The sequence below is a fragment of the Balaenoptera physalus genome, assembly GCF_965194825.1.
Source record: "Balaenoptera physalus genome assembly, chromosome: 15".
In the NCBI taxonomy this organism is placed as follows: Eukaryota; Metazoa; Chordata; class Mammalia; order Artiodactyla; family Balaenopteridae; genus Balaenoptera; species Balaenoptera physalus.
The window spans coordinates 90,187,802-90,213,182 of NC_138894.1; the positions used below are offsets into that span (position 1 = coordinate 90,187,802).

At 33.8% G+C, this 25,381-nt stretch overlaps 1 protein-coding gene and 1 pseudogene across 3 annotated transcripts in view; one reads left to right on the forward strand and one right to left on the reverse strand.

Moving 5' to 3' along the window:
• Positions 1-25,381, forward strand: part of ROCK2 (Rho associated coiled-coil containing protein kinase 2) — a 137,285-nt gene that overhangs the window by 83,709 nt on the left and 28,195 nt on the right. Inside the window, exons 6-20 of one of the 2 annotated variants that reach the window (XM_082425819.1) lie at positions 7,041-7,185; positions 9,558-9,696; positions 12,100-12,191; positions 13,010-13,169; positions 14,723-14,783; positions 15,376-15,387; positions 17,501-17,580; positions 17,748-17,796; positions 18,377-18,512; positions 18,607-18,698; positions 18,914-19,160; positions 19,549-19,655; positions 22,386-22,545; positions 24,547-24,707; positions 25,075-25,259. In XM_082425819.1, the coding sequence (XP_082281945.1) occupies positions 7,041-7,185; positions 9,558-9,696; positions 12,100-12,191; positions 13,010-13,169; positions 14,723-14,783; positions 15,376-15,387; positions 17,501-17,580; positions 17,748-17,796; positions 18,377-18,512; positions 18,607-18,698; positions 18,914-19,160; positions 19,549-19,655; positions 22,386-22,545; positions 24,547-24,707; positions 25,075-25,259 (1,826 nt within the window). The remainder of the gene's footprint in view (positions 1-7,040; positions 7,186-9,557; positions 9,697-12,099; positions 12,192-13,009; positions 13,170-14,722; positions 14,784-15,375; positions 15,388-17,500; positions 17,581-17,747; positions 17,797-18,376; positions 18,513-18,606; positions 18,699-18,913; positions 19,161-19,548; positions 19,656-22,385; positions 22,546-24,546; positions 24,708-25,074; positions 25,260-25,381) is intronic. The other variant, XM_082425820.1, reaches the window with a different exon arrangement.
• On the reverse strand, positions 3,648-5,555 carry LOC309643258 (large ribosomal subunit protein uL22 pseudogene; annotated as a pseudogene). Its single transcript has one exon. The product of its transcript is annotated as a large ribosomal subunit protein uL22 pseudogene (transcript).

The following is a 25,381-nucleotide window of genomic DNA, read 5'->3' on the forward strand; positions in this document are numbered from 1 at the left end:
AGCTCCCTCTTGTGGTATTTATCATTCTACAGTATGAAGTGATTAACAGTGAAAATCGTATTTAATGAAAATAAAGTAGAAATAATTTTCTAATAGAATGCTAAACTTTTTTTTTTTTTTTTTTAGAATGCTAAACTTTTTAATGTCTGTTATACATAACGAATGATGTTTATGTGCTGCACATCTATGAGTGTATTCTGATTTTCATTAAACCGAAAACTTTTGGGAGGGTGCAGAGAAATCTCACCACGTGTTTTTAGGATAGGTAAAGGTGGTTAAGGAAAGAAGGTGTAGAGGGTGAGAGTAGAAGAACAGGACAGAATATGTTGTTTACAAGATAATTTTATAAGCATGTAAGTGAATACTAAATTCAGCTATTTAAATATCTTAAATTGTCTCTTTATAAGGCAAAATAAAAATATGGTATATATAATTTTGTTTACTATTTTTAATTCAGGTACGTATAGTTCCGGTAATTATGCTCCTTGGCTCACAGCTTATTGTCATTAGTAGTATACACAAAGGCCCCATCTTGTTTTGTTTTTTTTTAATTGTTTTTCCCCTTTCAGTTTTTGTCTTATTCTCTTTTCCCCTAATACACAGCCATTGTAATGTGTTTATAAGCTCTTAGAGACTATTAGTTTAGTGTACGTATGTATAAATAGTATAACGGATTGTTGTCATTTTGTTGTTAACTTTTTTCATGCAACATTGTTTTATGTCTATTCCTGATATATGTAAAGTAGCTCACTGCTTTTTGGTATTCCATAGTGTCTCTTAATTTTACTTATTATTCCCCCTCATGTTGGATTCCTAAGTCACATCCAGCTCCCAGTTACCAACAGTACCATGTTGAACATTTTCATACGTGTCTCGTGTCTGTCTATTTGGACAAGGGTTTCCTCTAAATATAAACCCTAGAAGTGAGACTGCGATCTCAGAGGATACATGAAGTATTACCTGGTCTCCAGAATGGCTGTAAATGTTATCACCTCTTGCTAATAGTGCATGAGAGATCCTGTCTCCCTGTATCCTCACTCACCTTTCCTTTTATTCACTCTCTAAATCTTACTAAATTCCATTGGTGTGTAAAGTAGTATCTTTTAAACTTTTTATTAATCTTAACAGTTGATGTCAAACCTTTCTCCATATACTTCTCAGTCTCCTTTGTGAATTAACCTGTGTTGTGTATCTTTTGACCCTTTAAAAATTGGTGGTTTGTTGATGTGCAAGGATTCCTTATATAATCTAGATACTGGTTCAACAGATATCACTGATAATCATCTTCCAGTGTGCTACTCATCTGTATCTTTGAACAGAAATCCTTAATTATGATGTAGTCAAATATATTTGTTAATATTGAACTTTTAGAATGTTGTTTGTTTTACGCCAAACCCCCGTTCCTCCAGTAATATTAATAGTGAGAGTAATTATGTAATGTTGAAGAACAAAGGAATTTTTAATTAAAACTATAGTACGTAGAATTTATAATTTTGTTATGTTAGTTGTTAATGTGAATAGTGTTATTGCAAGTTTCAGCTTCATCACTTTGTTTGCCTTTGATTATTATTATGGTCTTAGAGCCATTAGAAATGTTCATAGTTTCATTCTTATTCATCTATATATCTATAGAAGGGATTGGCAAACTAGAGCACAGGGCCAAATCTGGCCTGTAACTTGGTTTTGTATAGTTTCTGTGCTAAAAATGTTTTTTCCATTTTTAAAAAATTGTTTTTAAAAAGAAGATTATGCGATAGAGACCCTATGTGTCTCATAAAGCCTAAAATATTTACTATCTGGTTCTTTATAGAAAAAGTTTGCCAACCCTTTATCTGTAATAAAGACAGAGATGCTCGAATTATTTTTTAGCTTTTCTGGCTTCATGTAAAACATTATTCCATGGATAAAGGCAAAATAGAATACAACTATAAAATTATAACCTTATATAAGGACTAAAATTGTTACTGTCACTAATAAGAGTAATGCTGTTTCATTAAATTCTGTCATTGATAGATTGCAGATTACATAATTTTCTGGGTGTTGTTATTCTTTTTCTCCCTGAAATAAATATCTGGGTGTGAGTGAAAGTCACAGTTAGTATATTTACATCTAGATTATCTCAGTGACAGTCAAGGAGTACTGCTATTTAAAATTACCTGCATTGATCAGACAAGTTGACTTCCCTCTATGTCTGTCATTATGCATTTCATAGCAACCTTTACCTCCTTTTAAGGCACAATTTTACATTAATATTTTAAATTACTGAAAATAGTATAAGATTTTATCCATTAATATTCTAGTGTATACCATTGGATTAGATTGAAGCTATAAATTTTTAAAAGCTAGCAGGTAAAATGTTAGTGTTCTTAACCCTTCTACAAGTGACATCAATTTTTAAGATACAGGCATTTCTACTCATGTTTCTGAAAAGCCCTGTTTTCTGTAAAATTATACATTTAAAAGGACAGGTTTATGGGAGCAGTAGGGACCGACCATTCAAAAGCTATGCAGCTTTGTAACCAGAGCCCAAAGGAAATTATAACTGGTATCCAGGAAGATGATTGGAATAACAGGCAACTTTGCGCCTGTGTGTGCTGCAAAGTGCAAATGGAAATGGAGTTCTGAAGCAACTGGGCTGTCTTCTAGATAGCCCACAAGAAGCAGGACCTTACACTAGCCAGCAGTCTTACAAGGCAGGAAGGGGACACGCCTCTCTGAGAAAGTAGCCCCTGGTTCAAGTGCTCATTTTTTTTTTTTAAATAAATTTATTTATTTATTTATTTATTTTTGGCTGCGTTGGGTCTTCATTTCTGTGCGAGGGCTTTCTGTAGTTGCGGCGAGCGGGGGCCACTCTTCATTGCGGTGCGCGGGCCTCTCACTGTCGCGGCCTCTCTTGTTGCGGAGCGCAGGCTCCAGACGCGCAGGCTCAGTAGTTGTGGCGCACGGGCTTAGTTGCTCCGCGGCATGTGGGATCTTCCCAGACTGCGGCTCGAACCCATGTCTCCTGCATTGGCAGGCAGATTCTTAAGCACTGCGCCACCAGGGAAGTCTGGACGGCAGGCATTTTGAATAGTTTCTTAGACTAACTCCAAGATTTGTGATTGACCGATTTTGTGTTTTCAGTAAATCTCGCGACTTATGATGTTTTGTCAGTTATAAAACACTCATGTATTTAGCAAACACACACTATCTGATCCATTTAAGATAAAGTACTTTTGAAGAAGCTTTTGAAAATGCATACCTGTTTATGTTGCTCTCCAGCTTGAAACCCTTTAGTAGATTTCTGTCACCTACTGAATAAAGTTCAAATTCCTTAGGTAGTCATCTGAAGCCTCTTATGGTGATATGATCCCTGCCTACTTTTTCACCCTCATTCTGTATCATTTGACCTCTTGTACCTTGTGGTTCAGAGGTCTTAAATTACATACAGTTCTTTTTATACCATGGTATGTTAGGATTCCTGGCCTTCATATATTCTGTTGAATATACTCTGCTTGGCAAATTCCTACTCACACATTGAAACTCAGTCCAGAGTTTGCTTACCTTGTGAAGGCTTTTTAAGTTGACTTCTATGTCTTTCCCCAAATGTACCCTTTAGGGAGCATTTCTTTTCTTTATTTCTTTTTTCCTCCCTCCCTCCCTCCCTCCCTCCCTCCCTTCCTTCCATCTGTTGAACACTTATCTTATATTTTCTCTGTCCCAGGCCTGGAATCAAACACTTCTCCAAGAAGCTCTAATTCCTTTTATTTAAGAATGGTATTTAAAAATCCGTATTTGGGTGCTGGATGTACTCATTGCTCCTGGAGTGTCATTATTTCTAGGCTCTGTCAGTGGATGTGTGTATATTGTATATACTGTGTCTACTAACTCACATGCACACACATGTTCATACTTAATTCTGTACCTATCTGTCTGTATAGAAAGTGTATTAAAAATTACGAGTTCATATGACACTTCTGATTCTAGTCCTGCACCACAGGGTTCATTCTGGTCTTCCTCCTTTCTGTTTCGTGATTACTTCTTTGGATAGTGAGGAAACTGGCTCTCATTATCTACACTACAACTGTTTTCCAAAGTAACCTAGGTCAGTTCTTTTCCTCTCTACCCTCTTTGGTGTGGTTATGTTATTAATTTATGAAACAGGTCCATTTCTTTTTTTTTTTTTTTTTTGTCACTTTTATTTGCATCTATTTTTTGCAGCATTTATTCCCAGGCCATAAGTTTTTGTTTCTTCAATTTCTTCTGGGATATCTTTTTCTTCTGGGCAACCTCCTCTTCTGGTTTAGGAACAGTCTGTTCTTTTTCAGTAAGGATCATCTCAGTGTGGCAGAGAGAGCTCATGTATGGGTTAATCCAACCATGAGCTCTGTAAGTCCTGCGCCGCATCTTGGGGGCTTTATTCACCTGGATATGCTCAATGACCAGAGAATCTACATCTAAGCCCTTAAGTTCAGCATTACTCTCTGCATTTTTGAGCATGTACAGTAAAAATTCAGCACTCTTTTTGGGCCACCGACCCTGTGTCCAGCCCCACTGTTTGGCCTGGGCACACCTACCAACTCCACCATTGTAACGACGGAATGGCACACATTGCTTCTTTAAAGTGACATCCTGCAGATATTTGGTGGCTTTTCGGATATGCATACCCGTAATGGCCTGGACCGTTTCACGAGTGTTCTTAAAGTGAACACGAAGATTTGAACCTCTCGACTTGCATGATTTTGTGGGGTTTTCTGGGTCAAGTGAATAGCGAACCATTTTTAGAGGTTACCTCAGGCCATTTACTGGAAAAGCCAGGTCCATTTCTTACTGTTTGTATTCCATTTAGAGTTGTACCACATCTGGTTGATTTTGTTTATTTGTTTTTTGGGTATGTGAAGCATATCTTCTGGTTTAAGAGTCAGAACTATACAAATTGCATGCTCAGAGAAGGATTACCCCCTCCTTATCCCACCATCCCATTCCTGTACTTGCTTCTTTCTACCCTTTTCCCACTCACCCCCTGTAGGTAAACCAATCTCTTTAGTTTGTGGTTTAGCCTTCCTTTATTTCTGTATTTTAACCTTCCTGTATTTCCTACATTTGTCATAAATGTAGATTTTATATTTATATAATCTGAGGACTTCCCTATGAGATAGTTTTTAAATATCTTTCCCAAATGTTTATTTAAAAAAATTTTAACTCTCAATAGGTGGTTGCCAAAGATGGTGGTTAGAATATTAATTTTTCAAAAACAGAGTACCAGTAACACAGTTTACCTAGTAAAAATTCTTTACTCCTACCGAAGTATTTATTCTACAAGTAATCGGTTATTCAAACTGATCTCCATCTTACCTTTCCCAACTTCATCAGTGTGAAACTTTACATTTAGCTGATTTGGACTTCACTGCATTTCTTGAACCTGTCTTATATAAAGTATTCTTGTTCCTTTGTTTTTGCTCTTTTTTCTGTCTAAGCTACCATACCAACCCTCTCTCTGAAGTCTAACTTGTCCGCCAATTCTTTTTTGTATCTTATTCTTTGTTCTCCTTCTTCTGAACCTTTGAATGCTAAATAATTTTTCTTTTAGTGGCACTTTTGTGTCTGGCCAGGTTTTAGCTCTTAAGTCTCACAAGATTCATTTTTTTGAAGTCTAATTTATATGGATACATGTGAAATAAAGAGATTTTACTTACCCTAGTAAGTCTCTATGAATTTTTCCTTCAGTAGAAGTCTAAAATGTAGGATAGTTAATGATAAAAATTAATATTATAACCTGCCTTTTGTAGTCAGGCACTGTCATCTTCATTTTTTATCCTACGTAATAACCCTTACAGAGTATTACCATCATAATTTGCTCAATTATTTCCAAATTTTTTATTTTATTAATTTATATTCAAACTAAAATGACCTCTATTTGCTGAATACTTGGGAAAATAAAATCATTGAGTTATTTCTGCTGATTTGAGGAAAGAAAAGATTGCTTCTAAAATTAATCTCTCATGTTTAACATACATTTTATTGCATTTAAATAAAAGCATTTATATAAATCATGTTTATAAAATACATTGAACTTCCTTTTTCCAAGGGGGTCATAATACTTAGTATTTTGGTAGTTGTATAGCTTCCTTATAAGGAACGTAGGTGACACACTTTTTAACCAGGCAGGTAAAGGAAATGAAGGGCGTTTAAGTTGATCTATAAAGTCTTTGCATGTTTGTACATAGCTGGAGGTGAACAGGTACTGTTTAGCAGCACACTACTATATACTGTCGTGATTTAATCTTGCAGCATATACACAAACATACACACACACACACATGCTGCAAAATACACACACGTAGATAATATCTACAGTGGTTCTTGTCCTTGTCAAAAAGACATAAGATAGGGATTATCTTACTACCCACTGAAACTAAACACAGAAAAAGGTGTTTTTAATCATTTTGCCAAATATCTTGATACCACAGCTCCACATTTCTAAACATGCAGCTTGGAGGTGTAGCTTTCAAACTATTAAGATCTTTTGATTTAAACATTTGATCTATTTCCCCCCATTTTTTTCTTGGTATAATAAGAACCATTTTTTAATACAACCTCCAAAACTGGGGCCTTAGTAATTTTCATTACTGCAGTTTCTTTGGAAACATCAAAGTTTCCTTTCTCTAAAGATTCTTTTCTTTTCCCCGGGTCAGGTGCCTTAAGACCACATTTTGTACTTCTCTTGTAACTCCTTCATGGTGTAAGAAAAAGAAACAAAAGATGTTGATTTGCATGGAATTCCCATGGAATTAACCACCTTTTTCTTCTTCCATTGATGAAGCCTCCTGTATTTTAGAGTTGGAAAATTATCCCTGATCTCCCATAATCCAGACATTTTTATGCATTTCATAATGCATTTATCCCCTGTCCTCCCAAAGCCATGTCAGCAATGAAGGTCTATTGGTAGCCATGTGTAGTCGCTGTATATATAATAATAAATGAATTAGTTGCGCTTATGTGTGTGTGTGTTTACAGACATTTTATACACATTTTTTTTTTTCTCTCTGCACTTTACCCAGACAGGCATGGTGCATTGTGATACAGCAGTTGGAACACCTGATTATATATCACCTGAGGTCCTGAAATCACAAGGGGGTGATGGTTACTATGGGCGAGAATGTGATTGGTGGTCTGTGGGTGTTTTCCTTTTTGAGATGCTGGTGGGTAAGTAAATTGTTCTTTTTTCAAAACCCATCTCATAACACTTTAGTTCTAAGTCAAGAATGTGAGACTATAAAAAAATGAATTGCTTGTGTTCTAGGGAAAAAGTAGTAGTTCTGAAAACTGAATTAGTAGTGTCTGATATGACAGATTATTGATTGGAAAATTAAAACCAAGCCTCATTCTAGCACAGTAATTGAGTAGAATATGAAAGGAATTGAAAGTCTACTGCTAGGAAATATTCCTCCAATAGACCTTTTGTATTAAGAAAATATTAGAACAAGAAGCAAGTTTATAGTTGGAGTGGGCCTTCATTCTAAGATTTTCTTAATCAGGAGTATTTGTTGTAAATATTTTAATTATAAGGCTGTTATTAGTTCTAATAATAATAAGGAACTGAAAGTACTCTTAGTTTATGTAATTGTTATGTAATTAATTTTGTGCACTGTGTTTCTCATATTTATTACTTGTATATATATTTGGTTTGTAAATCTAGTCAAATAAATCATAAATATAGTTATTGACCATTTGACTATCAAGATAAATATATTTTATAATAATATTTCAATCTCAGAAAACTCAGAGGCAAATTAAATAATTTCTTTTACTTTGACCAGATCAAAATTTGAAAGGCTCAAGTGTTTCAAAACTTTTCTTTACATCATTGATTTCATTTTTAAGATTTCCTATTCCTAAGTACTAGGGTCACAAAAATATCTTCTGGCCAAGGAAGCCAGTGGCTGACTCCCTGGTTTCAGGTTGAGGGAGATGTAGCAAAATTCTGCTTTAAGAGGCAAATGTGTTAAGGCTAATAGCATTATATGAAATGACTTTAGAATTGAAAATATAGTTTTAGAAGTTGGGGAATTTATTTTCTAGAAGATGACTAAAAGAAATTAGTAGTGGAAATCTGTAAAATCTGTATAGTAACTGAGTATGTTTACTGCTAAAAAAAATCAGTACAAATTTAAATAACAATTAGTCATGGAACTTTTTTGTGGTTAAAGTACCTTCTCTTGATGACCATATGTGTATGTGTAGCACTGATCTTGCTATGCGTAGTCTCATGTCCTTCTATGACCTACTTTGTTTTGGGCCTTTGTCTTTGTAGTGGGTCTCTTTGTACACACTATGTGTCCTCAGGTAGCTATCTATTCTCCCCACCTCTAGGCCCTATCTGATGATTCATTAGGTGTGTCTTGTAATCTTTTGAAAGTAGAATATATTCCATCATTTGCCTAGACTCTCCCAGGGTTTTAAAAACTAATATACTTTGGAGGAAGTCACCTGGGTTTGAAAAGACCATTTAAATTCCTGCTGCTGTTTTCAGCCTGAGAGCTGAATTTAATGAGTTTGAATGGCACTGATTTGCAGTATTCTGAGCCTACTCTGGTGCTTGCTCATCAGGTTGGTTGACTGGACTTCATTTAAAGGAGTCTACTGCAGTTAAAAGTTGCACTAGAAAAATCTTGAATTCAAAACTCTCCTCTGCCACCCTTGGAAAACAAAAACTAACTACCTGAACACTCCTTTTTGGCTGATTTGGGAAAGTCTGATTTGTACTAAGGTGACTTGTGGTTGAGGCATACTGGCAGGGCCTTTAACTCTTGTGGCTTTAGGTGAATACTGGCCAAGATGATGCCGTGAACTTTTTCTGTCTTTACACTTGCTTCAATGCCTATTTATCACAGTCATCAGTCAGCAGGAACACTGCATTAGGAGGCTGTTTCTGCCGTTTTCAACTCTAGCTATGTGTCATCTTAGGCAAATCGCATGTCATCTGTCTGGGTCTGGCTTCCTCATGTGTAAAATAATAGGGCTGATCTAACTCTTAGAGCTGCACTGTCCAGTCTATCATGATGAACGTGGTTTATGTCTGCACTGTTTAGTATGGTAGGCACCTGCCATATCGAGCACTTGAAATATGGCTAGTGTGACTAGGGAACTGAATTTTTCATTTTATTTAATTGTAATTAATTAAACTTTGAAGTGCCAATTGTAGCTAGTGACTACTGTATTGTATAACATAAAAGGTTGATTTAGCTTAAGCACTAACTGATCTGACCCCACCTAGTAATCTTTTAAATTATCCAGTAAATTGGTTTTTTTCCCCATTATGTATTTAAAAACCCAACAAATTCTACAGTTAGTATTGATTTTATTTTGCTCTTAAAAGTTCATGGTTCATTGGTATGATTATAATTTAAATATATTCTTGGTGTGCGCCTGTTTGTTTTGACTGAGATTCCTGGCCCATAGACCTTTTCGTTCTTCCATGCATGTGACAAATTTAAACTTAACATATTTAAATATTAGGTGAAAAATGTTTAATTTGCATTCTCTGTTACACTGTGTCTTTTTTCTTGGAACTTTAGGGGATACTCCATTTTATGCAGATTCACTGGTAGGAACATATAGCAAAATTATGGATCATAAAAACTCACTATGTTTCCCCGAAGATGCAGAAATTTCTAAACATGCGAAGAATCTCATCTGTGCCTTCTTAACAGATAGGTAATATACATTGAATTTCTTTATAGAGAATCCTTTTAACTTTTGGATTTGTAGAAATGAAAGCATACCTAACTCTTATGTACATATAAAATCAATCTTTTTATCCAAATTGCGTTTAATTCTGGTTTAGCCTTTTCCTACTGCTAAGCCTGGTGTTGGGTTACCCTTGTCATTTTGTATGTGCAGCCTAATGGTAATCTAACTCTAATCTTAACCCTCATGTCTAAAAAGGAAAAAAATAGAACTTGGTAAAATAATGCATTTGAGAGAAATAAAACTTCTGTATTATTCATATTTTATCCTCTAAGGTGATTAAGCCATACTGCTCTTGATTGTACAACTTTTGAGAAGAGAACATTTTTGTGCAGATAAATACTCAGAAGTTAATAATCTTAAAAACTATCTGTGTTTGATTTGGGAGTGCCTCCTTCCCAACCCTTTTTAATTTGCATTTGAATATGAGCAAGTCCATCCTGGAAATTCTATATTTCTTGAAACAAACTAGATGAACATTGTTGTGAAAACCTGCCTTAAAAAGAGAAGCTAGAAGCTATTTGAAGTTTCTTCCTTGCCCTCTCTATTCTATTCTTTTCTGGTTTCCCATTTTATATTTGTAATAGGAGTCATCCTATTAAAGGACTAACACATATAAGTGGGTGCTTCCACCTCAGTCCAGACTTACCTCACTAGCTTTATGATTTTAGGAAAATTATTTTACTTGTTGGGCAAATAATTTTACTCATCCTTAAATGATGGGATCAGATTAGGTGATAACTAAGAACATTTCTTGCCCTAAGATGCTATGATTCCTCAGCACACCTTATTATTGCCTGTTAGCCAGTTGCTGTTACAACCAGTACTGCAGTGACTATCCTTATACATTTATCTTTGCATACTTTTTGTAGGATAAAATCTTAAAGGTGGAATTCTAGGAGATACATTTTAAAATTGACCTACTTGAGTTACAAATTTGACCCCCAGAGAAGAAGTCACATCAGGGTATATTTCCATTATTAATAATTGTTTCCCTCATTCTTGCCAAACTAAGTATTATGAATTATTTCTTTTCCATACAAAGCAAGAAAATTATATTTTTCCTCATTAGACAGCTTAATCATTTTTATATGTTTATCAATCATTTGTAAAATAAAACTTTGATTATTAATTATGTGATTAATGAATAATACATGGTGATAAACTCAAAATATTGTTTGATTTGAGGACTAGATGGAGTTGATGGGAATGACCATAATTTGTGCTGAAGGGTAAAATATAAAACAAGATACAGCATATGCTAATGAAAGGAGTACCATTAATGAAATATTTCCCTTAGCAATTTATGGGGGGAGTGGTTGCAGTCTAAGGAATGATTGTAGGTGGAGAAAAGATAGTTTGAAAAGAATTTAATGCCATCAGTGTGGCTAAGAGCACTTCCTTCTAAACTTTACAGGTTTTCTTGTTTATATTAAACATAGCTCCAGGGACATATAAAAAACGTTTTTTATTTCCATATAGTCTTCACTGAAGACTCAACAGGTCAAAGAATGAAATTATTAGTAACATTTTTTGGTATTCAGAATGATAATTTTAATATAAATGTAATATATATTTATATTTAACAATTTATATTTAATATAGATGTAGATATATCCAGAGTAAACATGGATAGCTTCAAACATAATATGTGAGTTCTTTTTAAGAAAGGAGGGGGCTTCCCTGGTGGCGCAGTGGTTGAGAATCTGCCTGCCAATGCAGGGGACACGGGTTCGAGCCCTGGTCTGGGAAGATCCCACATGCCGCAGAGCAACTGGGCCCGTGAGCCACAAATACTGAGCCTGCGCGTCTGGAGCCTGTGCTCCGCAACAAGAGAGGCCGTGATAGTGAGAGGCCCGCGCACCACGATGAAGAGTGGCCCCCGCTTGCCACAACTAGAGAAAGTCCTCACAGAGAAACGAAGACCCAACACAGCCATAAATAAAATAAATAAATTAATTAAAAAAAAAAAAAGAAAGGAGGAGGATTTTTTAAAACAACATTTATTAGAAAGGTTTTAAAAAACTCTTCTATGCCAAAAGTTAAACCTCCATCCATTTTAGCCCCTGAAGTTGGTCATGTGGTTTTGGCACACGCAGATGATTTTTTTCATTGAAAATCTCGTACTTTCATTTGACACAAAACAGGTGGAAACATATTTCCCTTTCCATGGCGTTTACTATCTAGAGCAATCATATACTATAAAATTAGATTGCTTATTTTTGAGCAACATTTAAGCTGAAGCTTTTAATAAAGATATCTTAAACTCATTTCTGATCCTTGTTTTGATCCTTGTTGAGATAAGAGTTAATATTTTTGTATTTATATAATGTTACTCTTTATAATACAGTTTTTAACTGCATTATTTAGGGAGGTACGACTTGGAAGAAATGGGGTAGAAGAAATCAAACAACATCCTTTCTTTAAGAATGATCAATGGAATTGGGATAACATAAGAGAGAGTAAGTCAATAAATTTAAATATTTCCATTTCATCACATTTTAAATCTCATAAATTCATTCCTCTTCTGAATTAACAATCATGTCTGTACACTTAATGCTAACTAATTTTTAAATTGAGAGGTTTCATTTCAATTTGTTCTGAAGCAGTATTTATAACTAAATTAATATTACCTCACTATCTTAGCAAACTAATATGTCTTTATTTCCCAGTGCTTTTATGATAAACATAGGTTTCTTAATTTGTCAAGCTAAGTTTTATGGACCTCAGTAATTTTCAGAATTGGGGAAATACAATTCTTTAATTCAGATGTTTGAATTAATAAATCAGTAATTAGTTACTTATGGAGACCATACTCTGGTGAATACTAGAGTAAGCATAGTAATTCACTTAAACTTCATGTATATTTAACATTAATTCATTTGAAGAGTAAGAAATATTTCTACTTAAAGAAGGTAGAAAACTGAAGACTAAAGAACGTATATGCAAGTTATTGCTGCTTGTAACTTTAGCACCTAGAATAATATCATCCTGCTTTCCTTGTTTGATTTATCTATATTTAAAACCAATCTAATATAATAATAAAACACATAAAATTTCAATTCTTTGAAATGATAAAACAAAATCTGTTACTAAAATATTCTATAGTAAATCATAATAATATAGTATTGTTAATGAATCAAATATCAATATGTAATATGTTTATATCACATATTATTAATAATATATAATTACTAATATAAAACAAAACAGGGGTCGTTTATATAATTTTAAATCAGATATATTATTATTAAATAATTTGTTTCTTTTCTTTTAATAGCGGCAGCTCCTGTGGTACCTGAACTCAGCAGTGACATAGACAGCAGCAATTTTGATGACATTGAAGATGATAAAGGAGATGTAGAAACCTTCCCAATTCCTAAAGCTTTTGTGGGAAATCAACTGCCTTTTATAGGATTTACCTACTATAGAGAAAATTTGTATGTGATTTGTTTGTTACATTTTTATTGTTTTCAGCATCTGGCTATAAAGAGTTGTCTTACTTCGAGACTCTGAATTATAGAAGATAAAGTGTTAATTTGTTTTAAACTGAGTTTTTTCATAGAATTTTATATGATATTAATTTACAAATGAATGTAAGGCAATGTTCTGTGTTCTTTGGGGGATATAGAGTAAGACCAAACACCTACTTTTGAAGGAGCTTGTCAACTAATAAGGGATATAGGAGAATTATATAGTCATAATGAAGGGTAAAATTTGATATTTGCCTTAAGAAAGGTACCAAAAAGATATGAGATGGTTCAGAAGAAAAATAAAAGTCACGTCTCTTTGGGACGAGGGTAGGGGGAAGTCAGGTAAGACCTCAGGGAAGAGGTAGCATCTTAGCCAAGTCTAAAGTTAAGAAAGGGTTTTGAGTGGCTGAGATGCAAGGAGGTTAGGTGAGTATAGTGGGGAGGTGAATAGTGGAAGCAAAAGTTTGGAATGTAAGCATACTTTGGGAGCAGAGTGGTATAGTCCAGTAGGGTTCAAACATAGGGCATATATATATCACTGTATCATGACCATTTGGAGGATTTAATGGGACTGTGATTTTCTTGCGTGTAATCCCTCCATGTAGTGCAGAGCCTGGCACAAGATCATTCAATACATATTGGTCAACTGGAGTGAGTATTGGGTATAAAATTAGAAAACAGACTAGAGTTGGAGTTTAGGGGAAGCATAATGCAACAGATGATTGTTGTGTACTGTGCTAAGGGACTTTTGACTTTGACAGGCAGTGAAGAGCCACTGAAAACTGTTAAACAGTTGAATGAAGTGTTAAAGACGTTTGAGAAACATATATTTGAGAAATTTTTGGTATTTCCATGTGTGTAATGGTCAGGGTGATCAACCATTATGGTTTCCCCAGGACTGAGGGGTTTCCTGGGATGTGGTGTGGGACTTTCATGCTAAAACCAAGAAAATCCCAGGCGAACCAGGATGAGTTATTCACCCTGCTAAGGACAGTGTTCTGAAAGCTACTGTAGTGCTGACTAAACTGAGGACATCAGTGCCAGGAGAAGCCCAAGCATGTTTATACACAGTGAGGAAGGACCCAGCTAAGCGAGAAATTGGCAGTTCGATAGAAGTGATGATTTGTGTATTAAGACCTGGAGATCAAGAGATGTTATTTTTGAAAAGGAGGAGAGCTGTCTCCTTCTAGAAGATTCCTAGAAAAAAAAGAATAAGATAGTTACAGGAACTCAAAATGAGATGAATAGGGAGAAAAGTGTAGTTCTATTTAGTGACTCCAGTCTCAACGATGTTAAAGACTAGAACATCCGCTTAAGAGCGAGAGGCAAGAAATATTTATCATTTTAAATGATTGAAAATGTTATACATCTCTAGAGGGGAAAATATTACTTCATTTTAAATATGTTGAAGTGAAAAGAAAGAGAATCTGTGGTTGGAATTTAATTCTGAGAATAACTTGGTATTAGAAAATGAGTTAAAATGACATGCAAAAGAATTTATTTCCTGCCTTTCCTTCTAGGTTATTAAGTGACTCTCCATCTTGTAAAGAAAATGATTCAATACAATCAAGGAAAAACGAAGTATGTATAAATTTTTACTACTCTATACGTGTTCAAATATTTTAGTAATATCGCTGTAGTTTTAAAGTTCACTTGATGCTACTTTTAGATGGCATTCCTTCTTGCAATCCAGTTCAGCATAACATTGAAGTGATTCATTTATTTGACAAGTATCACTGTGTGAGATCCAATGGCTAGTGAAAAGATGACTTATACATGGCTTTAGGTTTAGTTTTAGTAGCAAAAGTGATAGAATTAGGTTTACAAACAGCTGTATTTTCTACCAGTTAGAAAATTTTATGATCTTAGTACTATAAAAGAGTACAGATAATAAGCTGTAAGGATATAGAAATAGTAGATAATTTAAATTTTGACTATTTAGCAATGAATTCATGTAAAGGATAATTTTATCAAAATGTTACAATATTTTGTGACCTCTATACAAAGCTAAATCATGAACACACATACACATAAATGAGGATGCTAAACATTTTTCTCTTCAAAACCTATAAAAGCTAAAAAAAATTAGTTGGGTAATTTTGGTATGATTTGTGTTTTAGGAATTTTACAAAGCGTAACAAGCATTTTAATGTTTTTGTTTTGTTTTAAATAGGAGAGTCAAGAGGTATGTTGATGTCAAATATGTTGAAAAACAGGAAAATCTCATCACGCTAGCGATGTTTTGTTATAATCGTATTCCACCTAGCATTTGGAGTACTACACCTACCCAAGAGAGAAGTTCTCAACCTTTTTTCTACCAAGTATTCTTTTTATTATTGCACCTATGGATCTGTTGTTTAAAGTGTATATTACGTAATTTTCTTGTTTTTATTTATTAAGGATATATAAGTAGCAGCAAGGACTTTTGATTAGCATGTGATAACTAGTGTGATCAAATTATACTAATATAGTAGCAGCCAAAAGCTGTTAAACTTGACTAGTTCATTGGCCTGTATTTTCTTGCTAGGGAAGTATACAGTTTTGCTTAAGGTATATGAAATATTTAAGAAATCATGGAGAACTTAATCACTAGAAAGAATAGTGGAAAGAACATTGGCCATGGAATCTAATAGATCAGGATCTTTTGGGGCACTGCCACTTATTAGCTATGCTATCTTGGCCCAGCTGTTCACCTTTTTTGGATTTCAGTTTCTTTATTGAATAGATATAATACTACCCATCTTTTTAGGGGTTTTGTTAGGATTAATGAGACAGTATTTGTAAAGTGCCTGCCACTGTACCTAAAACACAAAAGGAACTTGAAAAGTTAAATCCTTTATAAAGGCAGTAAGCCTCCCAAAATGAATTATTTAATACTTTCGATAATTTTAGTTTGTTTAAAGCCCGACATATCTGGCCTTATGGCAAGATGACTTGTAATTAATTAGTTGTCATTTATCCAAAAGAGTTATTGTTGACAACTTTTCACAGTATTGTGCCTGGCACAGTGTAGGAAGATATAAAGAAGAGCTTTTATATATCTTTTTTTGAGGGAAAATTGGTATGTAACATTACATAAGTTTCAGGTGTACAACATTATGATTCTCCTTCTGTATTCATTGCAAAGTGATCATTATCAAAAGTCTAGTAATCATCCATCACCATACACTTGACCCCATTCACTCACTTCATCCAGCCCTAACCACCTTTTCCTCTGGTAATGACCAGTCTGTTCCCTGTCTTTGAGTTTGTCTTTGTTTTTGTTTTATTTTCTTTCCTTTTCTGTGTGTGTGTGTTTGTTTCCGCATGAGTGATACCATATGGTGTTTGTCTTTCACTTTTTGACTTATTTCTAATACCCTCAAGGTTCATCCATGTTGCAAATGGCAAGATTTCACTTTTTTTTATGGCTGAGTAGTGGTTTCCACTGTGTGTATACCACATCTTCTTTATTCGTTGATCCACCCGTGGATACTCAGGTTGTTTCCATAACTTGGGTGCATATATCTTTTTGAATTAGTGTTTTCATATTCTTCAGATAAATACTCAAAAGTGGAATAGCTGGATTGTATGGGAGTTCTATCCTTATCTTTTGAAGAATCTCCATACTGTTCTCCATAGTGGCTGTACCAATTTACATCCCCACCAACACTGCACCAGGGTTCCCTTTTCTCCACATGCTCTCCACTATTTGTTATTTTTGTCTTTTTGATGATAGCCATTCTGTCAGGTGTGAGGTGATATCTCATTATGGTTTTCATTTGCATTTCCCTAATAATTAGCGATGTTGAACATCTTTTCATAGATCTCTTGGCTATCTGCATGTCTCCTTTGGAAAAATGGGAAGAGCTTTTATTATTTTTAAGAAAAGTAATATGTTTTTGAGCGTGTTCAGTCAAATATTCCAAATATTTGTTTCAGATGTAGACCTTTTATCTTTATAAGCACAAATGGTGACAGTATTTTCGAATAAATAATCTACAAAAGAACGATGGAGGGTATCAAAGGATGTCCTTTGTTCATAATGAATGAGAAACTTGGTGTCATAGAAGAATTCTGCCAAGATTGGAGCTTTTTATTCTTATGTTTACATAGTGTGTTCATACATACATGTGTACTGTAATAGAAAGCAAGAGATGGAGGATTTTTTCTCTCTGTCAATAAAAATCACATTAAGAAGGTACAAAAACTGTACCTATATTAAGTTGAAAGGAAAGAGATTATCATTGTTTTCTTTAAGCCTCTCATCTTTTAAATATGATCAGACTTTATAATTATAGTTTTTTATTTTCTGACAGATTCAGAAAAAACTATACACATTAGAAGAACACCTTAGCAGTGAGATACAAGCCAAAGAGGAACTAGAGCAGAAGTGCAAGTATGTTTTGTAGATAATTAAGTGTTATATTTTAAAATGTAAGTTTAAACATTTTACTAAAAAAGAAGAGCTACAAAGTAATTATATGATAATTTTATAATTTATGGTAAATGTCTTTATTGTAAACTAGGAGAGAATTATTTACTGTTGCCTTTGAAATTCTTTAGATCTGTTAATACTCGCCTAGAGAAAGTAGCAAAGGAGCTAGAAGAAGAGGTAAAGTCGCTCTGTGCTTTTATTAACATTTTTGTTCATAAAAAGTTTTGATGCCTGACTTATCTACAGAGTTCTTTTAGTGCCATATTAATACATATCTTGTTATATAGTAAAATCTACCTTGTAGCATTGGTGGACAGGACTCTCAGATTATAGGGTAACCATGATAATAGGCTTCATTTTGCTATGTTTTTGCAAATGAGTCAATTTAGTATGTGTAGATATTTCAAGTAAAAAGAAAATTGCACTCATATTACTTATATGGCTTAAAAATAGAAATTGACAATTGTTTCTTTTTTTATTCAGACCCATAGTTTGTATTAAGTAAAGATGGTTCAGTGGTGATGGAATGTTACAGAAATTTTGACTTTCAATAGTAAACAAAACACTTGTGGTCTTGATTATTTAAGAATAGTGTGCTATTTAAAAAATATGGAAAACATTGTAGTTTTAACAAAAGGGCAGTTAATAGCTTTTTTAAAGGTCTTTTTTATTTGCTTGATGTAACTGAAATATTTTTTGTTTTCGTTTGATTTTTATACATACTTTCCTTTGATAATAACTTCAAGCATTATTTCAGATTACCTTAAGGAAAAATGTGGAATCAGCATTAAGACAATTAGAAAGAGAAAAGGCGCTTCTTCAGCACAAAAATGCAGAATATCAGCGGAAAGCTGATCAAGAAGCAGACAAGAAGCGAAATTTGGAGAATGATGGTTTGTGGTGTAGAATATTAAATACTAAGAGAAAAAGTTTGTGTGTATGTGTGTGTTGTGTTGAAGCTTACCACCAAAATGCTTTTTATCACAGTTAACAGTTTAAAAGATCAACTTGAAGATTTGAAAAAAAGGAATCAGAACTCTCAAATATCCACTGAGAAAGTGAATCAACTCCAGAGACAAGTAGGTTGATCCCAATTTATAAGGATATTGAATTTTATTTATGACTGTTAACATTTGTTTTAATTGTCAGTGTTACAAAAAGGAAATCATTAGGAAGATATTTTTAGGTTTTTGTTTATTTTAAATAGTTTGTAATGGGGTAATAAATTGAAGGTATTTTCATCATATATACCTGTGTTTGTTTGTTGTTTGTTTGGTTTTGAATGGAATAACAGCTGGATGAAACCAATGCTTTGCTGCGAACAGAATCTGATACTGCAGCCCGGCTAAGAAAAACCCAGGCAGAAAGTTCAAAACAGATTCAACAGCTGGAATCTAACAATAGAGATCTACAAGATAAAAATTGCCTGCTGGAGACTGCCAAGTTAAAACTTGAAAAGGAATTTATCAATCTTCAGTCAGTGCTAGAATCTGAAAGGAGGGACCGAACCCATGGATCAGAGATTATTAATGATTTACAAGGTATTAAAGTAGATATTGCACTTAAGTTCATCTTAATGATTTGTGTTTTGGGAATAACCTTAGATGATGGATAATGTGCTAGAATGGTACATGTCTGAATATACTACTCTGTTATGTAAGGTTAGCATATTAGAAATACATTGTTACAAAATTTTATGAATGAAAGATTTACTTTCAAATAGTATGAAGTATTTTAAGTAACAAACCACTTCTAAAGGTGGTAGATTGGATTCCAGTCGAATTAACTCTAAAGCCCTATACCAACAATTATAGAAGTTCTGCTCATAAATAACAACTTTAAGGAATGAGGTGAATTCCAAATTTTTTACTCTAAGTTTAATATATATACTATATGAGTTTATTGTTTTTAAAAATGTTTCAATTTTAGGTAGAATATCTGGCCTAGAAGAAGATTTAAAGAATGGCAAAATCTTATTAGCAAAAGTAGAGATTGAGAAGAGACAACTACAGGAGAGACTTACTGATTTGGAAAAGGTAAAACATGTTAAGTTTTACGTTTGTGTAAGTAAATGACTAGACAGTTTCGGGTTGAAAAACTTACTCTAAAATAAGGAAAATTAGTAACTGAAATATTTCCAACACTCATGTACTTTCCTATATTCACACTTGGTTATGTAGATTAGGGATGTGTATTTTAAGGCTTACCATAACACTATACAAGCAGCCCTTTAGATGTTAGATGCTTATGAAGGGAGAATCTCTCTTGGGGTGTATAATGGGGATGCTTCTTCCTGGGCATCCAAGGAAAATGCAAATTTTGACTTACAATATATCTTTTTTTAAAAAAAATAAATTTATTTTATTTATTTATTTTTGGCTGCATTGGGTCTTTGTTGCTGTGTGCGGGGGGGCTACTCTTCGTTGCGGTGAGCGGGCTTCTCATTGCAGTGGCTTCTCTTGTTGTGGAGCACGGGCTCGGTGAGCGGGCTTCTCATTGCAGTGGCTTCTCTTGTTGTGGAGCACGGGCTCTAGGCGCGCAGGCTTCAGTAGTCCTGGCTCATGGGCTGTAGAGCGCAGGCTCAGTAGTTGTGGCTCCCGAGCTTAGTTGCTCCGCGGCATGTGGGATCTTCCTAGACCAGGGATCGAACCCGTGTCCCCTGCATTGTCAGGTGGATTCTTAACCACTGCGCCACCAGGGAAGCCCATCTTACAATATGTCTTTAAAACGACGTAAAGTTATCGCGACTTTTCATTTAGAAGTTTACCAAAAAGTACTATAAGCCAGGGATAATTTTTAGGCTCTGTGCAGTTAATATTTTATTTTCATTCACTTATTTATTCATTCATTTAAGTATTTAATGTATCATATGTGGTAGAAATATCAGGATGCAGTTCTTCCCCTTAACAATCTCACAGTCTAATGGGTAATTTCTAAAGTAATAATAAAGTACACAGATAATTCTAATGCAGTGTGGTAAGTAGAATGAGAGGTATGGGCAGGGTATATTGGGCGCACAGAATGAATTCCCAGTCTGACGGGGCAGGATTGGTTGACAGGGTAAAGTTGGGGAGGACGGCATGGGCAAAAGGCACAGAGGATAGAAAATAAAAAAGTCATAGTTTGTTTAAATGCAAACCATTCAGTATTTCTGGAGTAAAGAGCAGGGGTCAACAAATTTTAATCTTTTAAGGGAAAGACAGTAAATACTTTAGACTTTGCAGGCCATATGGTCTCTGCTGCAGTAAAAGGAATGGGCATGGCTATGCTCTAATGAAATTTTACAAAAATAGACGTCAGGCTAAAATTGGCCTGAAAACCTAATGTTAAAGTGTGATGAATTCACTGGCCTGAGTGAGGCTACAGAGCCAGGCATGAGCCAGGCCATGCAAGATGTTGAATACTCTATTAACAACACTTAGTTGCTCTAAGTAATGGACTAGCCACTGAAGGGCTTTTAAGTTGGATGATTTTATTAGAGGAACATTTAAGATAGATCATTATGTACCATGTGGAAACTAGGTTTGAGGAGGACACGATGACGTAGGTAGATTAGTCAGAGGCTTTTTCAGTAACCTAGATAATGGAGACTTAACTAGTACAGTAGTTCAAAGGATGGAAAATAAGGATGAATCTGAGAAATATTTGGAGGAGGAATATTTGAGAACACTTAGTGATTGATTAGATATGGCATGTGAATAGTACTCAAGAATGAGTTTCGGGTTCCTAGTTTGTGACGAAGTCTATAGTGGTACCATTAATTAATAAAGAATAAAGGAAAAATAGCTGTTTTAGAGGAGACAATGATAAATCCATTTTAGTCCTAAGTTGAGGTGCCTGTGAGACAGCCAAATTAGGATGTCTACAAAGAAGTAAGCTATGGTAGTAGCAGCTAGAAATATTTGAGAGTCATCGATATAGAAGTAACTCAAACCATGTGACTGGAAGAGCCCATCTGCAAAGAGATTGCTTAGAGGATTGGTTTTTCAGAGCAGAGTAAATTACTCTGTTGGTGGATTGTGTAGTTTGAAAAAAATCATTTTTATTCTTGAAAAACAAAAGAAATACCTATATTTACAATATAAATTGTAGAAAACAAAGAATTAGAAAATCTTTTGAGGATATATCAAAAATAGACTGACTTCTATTAAAGATTCTCAACTTAAAACAAGTCTCCTATGTGGAAAATAAGGGTGAATAGTAGAGGATCCTGAGATTTCTTTTTTTTTTTTTTTTTTTTAGATATAGCAAAGGGAAACATTAGGTATGTTTTAAAAGTTTGAGAAGTAATAATGTAGGAAGAGGAGAAGCATTATGGCTAAAGAACACTACTCCAGAGAACACCCAACATTTCAGGGGCAGCTGGGAGAAAACTTCACATGCAACAGAAAAGATGAGAGCAGGATGGGGAGAGCCAAGTGAGTTCAGTGTCAGGTATGTCAAGGAAATAGTTTCAAGGGCTACAGTGAGTTCAAATGAAATAAAGACTATAAATGTCTGTTGAATTTGATATTGAGATATCATTTGTCACTTTATTGAGCTCAAGCAATCTCAATGAAGATCTCAAAACAGTAGAGCGGAGATGTGGGAGATGGGTACAGAGGGAAGTGAACAGGTAGAGTACATCGATTACTTTTACAAGAAGTTTGAAGATCGGAGAGAACATGTTGAACATTATTAGTAAACCTGTTTAAAAAAAAGACTACGTTTTTGAAATTGCAAGCCAGTCTTTTTTGTTGATAGCTGCCATTTAAAATCTTTAATAGGAGAAGAACAACATGGAAATAGATATGACATACCAACTAAAAGTTATACAGCAGAGCTTAGAACAAGAAGAGGCTGAACATAAGGCTACAAAAGCACGGCTGGCAGATAAAAATAAGATTTATGAATCCATTGAAGAAGCTAAATCAGAAGCCATGAAAGGTACGCATTTTCATAAGAGGGTTTTCAGCAACATTTTACAGAATTGATTTTGTATTCAACTCTGATTTTGAAAAATATTTTAAAAAGTATTAGGAAAGCTTTACATATATGTTTTTCCTTGAAGGCAGCAGCCATTTCTAAGGTAGTAAGCCCCCAACACAGAATAACTCAACCAAATTTCTAGATCAGAGAGAAGTTAATAGTTCAGTGCTATCAACAGTGGCAGGCATGCAGAGTGCGAAGCTCTAGATACATCTATTCAGATCTGGGGGATATGCTCTTTTTATAATATTTAGTTTGACATTTCACCAGCTGGTGTTACAAAAGTCTTGCGAGTTTATAGAATATAAGTTCACTGAATATTTTGAAATCTGGCATGATAAAGATACTAGCTAGATTTGGTCAAAGTCACACAATACTAATGAGTGTAGGGTAAGATAACAAAGTGAACTTTTCCACAGACCAAGCCCGTATCTTGGAATTAATTGTCTTTTAGATAATTTCTTGTCTTCCAAACTGACTGTTCATATATGATGGATTTGAAATTCCAAAGGAAATAAAGTATTCTTGTCAAAGATTTATAAAACTCTTAAACAGAAATTTCACTTCATATTAAAGCATAACATTTATTAATAACTTAGCAATAAATAGCCTTTAAACTATTGAATGTAATTAAAATTGGAGATTTTTTTTTTAAACAGTTTAGTTTAAGGCATTGATTCTAGATGATAAAAGATGAAATGAGTGCTTTATTTAGAAATATCTAACAAGAAAGTTAGTGGGCCATGTTTCCCTGTCCATGGCCTAAAAAGACAAAGTTGAATTTCTTTTGAGGTCATAATTTAGATGCAATAAAATGCAAACATTTTTCACATTTGTAACACACACATATAATCACTACCCAAAACAAGATACAGAATCTTTATTTTCCTCATCTCAGTGAGTTCACTCATGCCTCTTTCTATTTGCTGTGCCCACATTAGGGTGATTAGTTTTTAAAATGAGTACATTTGTTTATAGATTATTCTCTGAAGTGTTGAAAATAAACCAATTTAGCATAATAATAACTCATTTTTTAAAATTCCTTTTTACAGCTGTAACGTAAGATACAGATGACTTTCATATTTTGTATGAATACACAAAACTTACATTTTATAGATGGTACTCACATCTGGTATAAAGCCTTTGGTCTTTCCAATGCATGTCATTGCATTGCATTCTTTGTTTAAGAATATGGCTTAGCAATGAATTACTAGTTATGTGACTTTCTCTAGTTACTTATCCTTTTTGTGCCTTGTTTCCTGTAAAGGGACAATTACTGTATTAGGTTGTTGTGAAAACCAAGTATAATGATACCTGAAAAGTGCTTAGAAATGCTAGCTATTTTTAGTAGTGTGTAAAAAATGGTTTCATTTTTCTACACTTTTGAAGACAGTTCATTAAAAACTGAAAATTCATAAGGTTTAATTTTTACCCAATATAACTTTGTAATAAATGATCATTAGAGGTTGAACATTAGGTATGAAGGAGCAGAAGAATCTATTGAATTTGAACAGATTTTCTAATCAGTACATCAGTAATCCTTTACATGTAATAACTTGCAGTTAATATGAAATCACTTGATTAGACATAAACTTTGCTCTTCACTTTGAGATTGAAAAAAGGTCTTTAGAAGTCTTTTCTGATTAATAAAACAAATTAAAAGTTTGTTGCAAATCATTTAGAAAATATAGGAAAATGAATTATTTTGCTTTCATTAAAATGGATGTAATATTGTGGAGTGTGGTAGAATTTTATACCCTGCAAATGAAACACCTAATTTTCAAGCATGAAATTGTTGACATTTCAATTATATTAAGAGGAGAGATGAAAATATTAAATTGGAAATTTAAAAAATTATTAAGGCAGCATCATGTACTGTAATTTTTATTACCACTGTGTCATGTATTTGATATGCTTCTTTTGTTTGATTCATGATTATGTCCATTTTTGTGGCAATAGAAATGGAGAAGAAGCTCTTGGAGGAAAGAACTTTAAAACAGAAAGTAGAGAACTTGTTGCTGGAGGCTGAGAAAAGATGCTCTATATTAGACTGTGACCTCAAACAGTCACAGCAGAAAATAAACGAACTCCTCAAACAGAAAGATGTGCTAAATGAGGATGTAAGTGTGAAGTTTACTAATAAATAATAGTAAACTATTTAATGAATTAATAGTAAACTAGGTTTATTTATAAACTTTCAGTGATGGTTTTATAATTTAAAATTTTTTCTTGTAAAATAATATTCCATAATCTTTAAATTTTACCGAATTTGGATGATATACTAAATGAATCATGATTAAAACATTTTTAAAGACCATATTTTATTTTAAAAATATGTCATTATGGAAAATCCAAGAAATATTTTATTTTGAAGTGAATTAACTGTTTAAGGGGAAAAATCTGTTTTATATCATCATATTTACTGCCAGCTTCATTGATAAGAAAGTCAAAATAATTTACTTACATACCAATAACACTATTTTTTAGGTTAGAAACTTGACGTTAAAAATAGAGCAGGAAACTCAGAAGCGCTGCCTTACACAAAATGACTTGAAGATGCAAACACAGCAAGTTAACACACTAAAAATGTCTGAAAAGCAGTTGAAACAAGAGAATAATCATCTCCTAGAAATGAAAATGAGCTTGGAAAAACAGAATGCCGAACTTCGAAAGTAAGTTAATTGTTTGAGACAAAATTTACTAATATGCACAACTATCCACATGTAAATTATCTTAATTTTGATTTATCTGGGGATTTTCTTTTGACCCTTTTATTTTGTTGACCACATTTTCT